Below are 3,640 nucleotides of genomic sequence, written 5' to 3'. Positions count from 1 at the left end.
GTGCCGACAATATTATCGTTTATCGCAATAATTTCCAGAAAAATTTATCGTCCAACAAAATTAATTATCGTGACAGGCCTATACATAGGCTATAATAGTAATTAGTGCTAATTACACAACTTGTGCTTATTGTACAAATTGCCCAACATATGTGAGTTAGCATCCGGCAGCTTGTAATTACTGGGGACCCGTACTATACATACAGAAAAGGGGTCATTGCAAATGCTTTGACATACTTCAATGTCAATCATCAATGATCCCATGACTGGAATTGGTCAAACTGGGTTGTGCCTTACCTCCTCCCATAGAGTGAATGAGGAAGAAGCACTGCAGACAGTCACAGTGTTCTGCTGCCTTCCTCAGTTTATCCACGATCTGTTCCCTGTAGGCTGAGCCATACGTCATGTGTCCAACTGCCCTGTAGAATAACAAGCATAAAAATTAAGGGCAAACTTTGGAAAACATTGTCTTGGTTCTTTTGAGTCTGAAATGGACGGTATATTTCTGTTCATATGGTGATCATTATTATCCATAAATGAACTTCAGCTGCAGAATTATTTATTTATTTTCTAATTTGGGTCCAAAACTGGAAAAATACATTTTCCATTTTGTACACTTCAAAAAGTGGTTAAAAGTGGTTTTTAACTTAGTACTTTTGAATGAATGTAACATATGTAACATTAAGCTGTCTGTGGCTCTTTTCTGCTGTAACTACGTACATGTTCCCTCTGTGGGACTAATAAAGGTATTCTGAAATAATAGAATTTGGAGTTAGAATATCTGGGCTGCAGCCTGTGAGCACCTGTGAATGACTTTATCCGGGACTAAAAACATTGCATTTCTTTACTGTGTTATCATGGTATGCGAGAGAAGGTACATCCAATTATTTTAAGAACACAAAGTCAGTTTTTCTAAGCATGTGATCTTTAGAATACCAAGGCTTGACATGCTGTGGTAATCATAGCTGTAACAATGGCTCCATGACTGAAAACACAGTAGTTATGTCAAGAAGCACTTCTGACTTTTCCCCCAAATTGTATAATGGAGGCTTGAGGCAGTAGAAAGAAAAAACACACAATCGTAGAGACCTCTAAGCTTCTCATGATCTTTTGTTTCTTTGCTGGGAATTATAAATGATGGTGCCATATAAGGGGACAAAATGATTTGGAACATTCAGAAATGTACTGGCATTCTGAAAGATTTGAGTGCAACAGTTGCTAGCAGCCATGTGAAATCGTCCTGTGAAGAGTCAGTGTCTCACCAGTTGTTGCCTGAACCCGACACGTCTGTGAGGAGCTGGGTGCTGTCAAACATTTCTCTCAACGGGCCGTGCAGGATCTCATTGACCACACCCTCCTCCATGTCCACCAGCACCGCCTGTAGATTCAAATATATGCAAGTATGAGGACAGCGCATGCCTTTGAATATTTCCTTTCTCTAATCCAACCCTGATCTGACTCCTAGTGAGGACCAGAGGGGAAAATCTGTGCCTAAAGCTGCTTCCTGGTATGAACAGAACTCACCCTGGCCTTCAGATGTTGGATTCTTCCACCAACAAAATGGGCCTCCCCATCACATTTCCTGGAAAGAAAACCAGATATAACAACAGGACTAAATTAGGACCACTGTATGGAGGCACGTTTCTTAACTCATGTAGCAGTAACTAGTTACTAGAGTGTTCGATTACCTTGAGTCCACATTTCGGAAAAAGCTACTGAGTGCCTCATCATACAATCCTTTCTGAAAATGAGACATACACAGGATGAGGAAACCTGTACAAGTCCTGGAAGTTGTGAACATGTCTGTTTTAGAATCAGAATGAATTCTATAGGCCAAGTATGTGAAGCAGTACAGAACATGACATTAAAAAGGACAACAAAGCTGGAAAATATAAGGTAAATGAAGTCAAATGTTTATATATAACACACAGTCGAAGATACAGTGACATATATATAACGCATACACGACTAACAATAAAATAATAACACTTCATCGATACATTTTCATAATACAATTTATAAATAGTTGTTAAAAAAGCTAATTGTTGGGGTCCTCACAGATTCAGGCTCATCAAATACAATGTGAGGTTAGTTTAGTGTCTGACTCAGTTCATGTGTTGAGATGGGTGTATTAGTACTTACTTTATTCACATGGGCATGTTCTCGCAAGGCAAGATCCCAAAACCTGCAGCCAACCTGGTTGCCACACTGCCCAACTGCAGAACACGCATTAAAAGTTTGGTTGAGTAAAATGTGTCAACCATTTGTTGAATCAGCTGTAGCCAGTGGTGTAAGTTAAGTAAAGCAGATTTACTCAAGTACTTTGCTTAAATTCAATTTTGAGGGATTTGTAATTTACTTGTCTCTAAATGTTTTGCTAAATCCACTACATGTATTTAATACCTTTAGTTACTTTGCAGATGTGGATGAATGATGTGAAGTATAATCAAGTGTTAAATCAGACTTTAGTTCCACTTTAGAGTAAATTCACAAGCTACCCTGCAGTATACAAATTCATTCAAACTAGCTGCACCTTTACCAGCTTTGAGAACACTTTAATGATCAATCATTATAAAACATATCATATATATTATTCTGAAAAGGACCAATCTGCACAATGACTACTTTTATTGTCGCTACTTTAAGGATATTTGTATGCTAATACTTTGGTACTTTTACTTGAGTAAGATTTTAAATGCAGGACTTTTACGGTAACAGAGTATTCCTACTCTCTGGTACTTCTACTTAAGTACCAGATCTGAGTACTTATCCCCCTCTGGCCGTAACTAAATATGCTCCTGCTGTAAATCTATAAATTGTGCACTAGCATTCAGTGGCTAACCTAAAGGCAGCTAAACTAGCTGCTAGCTTCTCTCTGGATGCTCGCATTAACGTTGAGTTTTAACTCACCTTGGACAACAACGGACTGTGTCATGGCAGCAGCTGGACGGAGCACCCAGGCGCCTTTATAACACAGAGCTAATCTAATTTAAAAACACTTTTTAAGAAAATACTTTTGAACGCTTCTCTAATCTCACGCCACCACTGTGTTTGGTCGAGTGCTGAGGACGTATTACCAGGGAAAAGCGTGGTTATGGCTAGAAAGGATCCGTCTTGTGTAAAACGCTCGCGAGAGTTTGCCAGTCACATGGCTGAATGTTTACTTTTGGCAGGCAGCCTTTCAGTTACGATCGTTAACATCAGTGGGCCACAGCAAATGATGGTGAGAAGCTAAACTAATTTAATGTCAATTACAGTGAGTGTGATTGTTGAAATAGGGTGTTAGCGGTCTTGCTGTTCAAAGTAGAATGACAACACTGCAGATCACCAACACTATGGTTTATTTTTTATTCACAGGCAAGTCAACGTTGTCGCAGTAAAAGTCCCAAGATAGCTCCTGGTGCAATAAAATGTTCCCTTTCAGTGTTTTACTATTAGGCTTGTTTGAGACGCGTTGCGGCTCGCCTCGAAAGTAGACGAGAATAGCCGATCGCAGCCGGGGGAGGTCTCAAAAAGCTCGCCTGAAGTCGGACAGCTCCGAGTCGGCTTCTTCTTCTTCTTCTTCTACTTCTTCGCCTTCTTCTTCTTCTTCTTCTCTTGGTTTTTTGGCGGATTGCAAACCACTTTAAGGTGCATACCGC

General features: G+C 39.7%; 1 protein-coding gene across 1 annotated transcript; it reads right to left on the bottom strand.

The window, feature by feature from the left end:
- Positions 1–243: 243 nt before the first annotated feature.
- Positions 244–3,152, bottom strand: LOC104967963 (tubulin epsilon chain-like). Its single transcript, XM_010797504.1, has 6 exons — positions 2,910–3,152; positions 2,142–2,215; positions 1,688–1,740; positions 1,524–1,581; positions 1,262–1,377; positions 244–418 (listed from the first exon to the last, which is right to left on the bottom strand). Exons 1-6 carry the CDS (start codon positions 2,932–2,934, stop codon positions 244–246), a joined length of 501 nt encoding a protein of 166 aa, XP_010795806.1. The 5' UTR covers positions 2,935–3,152.
- Between the last annotated feature and the right edge of the window lie 488 nt (positions 3,153–3,640).

This window comes from Notothenia coriiceps, unplaced genomic scaffold, assembly GCF_000735185.1.
Source record: "Notothenia coriiceps isolate Sejong01 unplaced genomic scaffold, NC01 NC01_scaffold00038053, whole genome shotgun sequence".
Taxonomy (NCBI): domain Eukaryota; kingdom Metazoa; phylum Chordata; class Actinopteri; order Perciformes; family Nototheniidae; genus Notothenia; species Notothenia coriiceps.
Note: the sequence above shows the minus strand (reverse complement) of the source record. Positions and strands in the feature narration are given on the sequence as shown.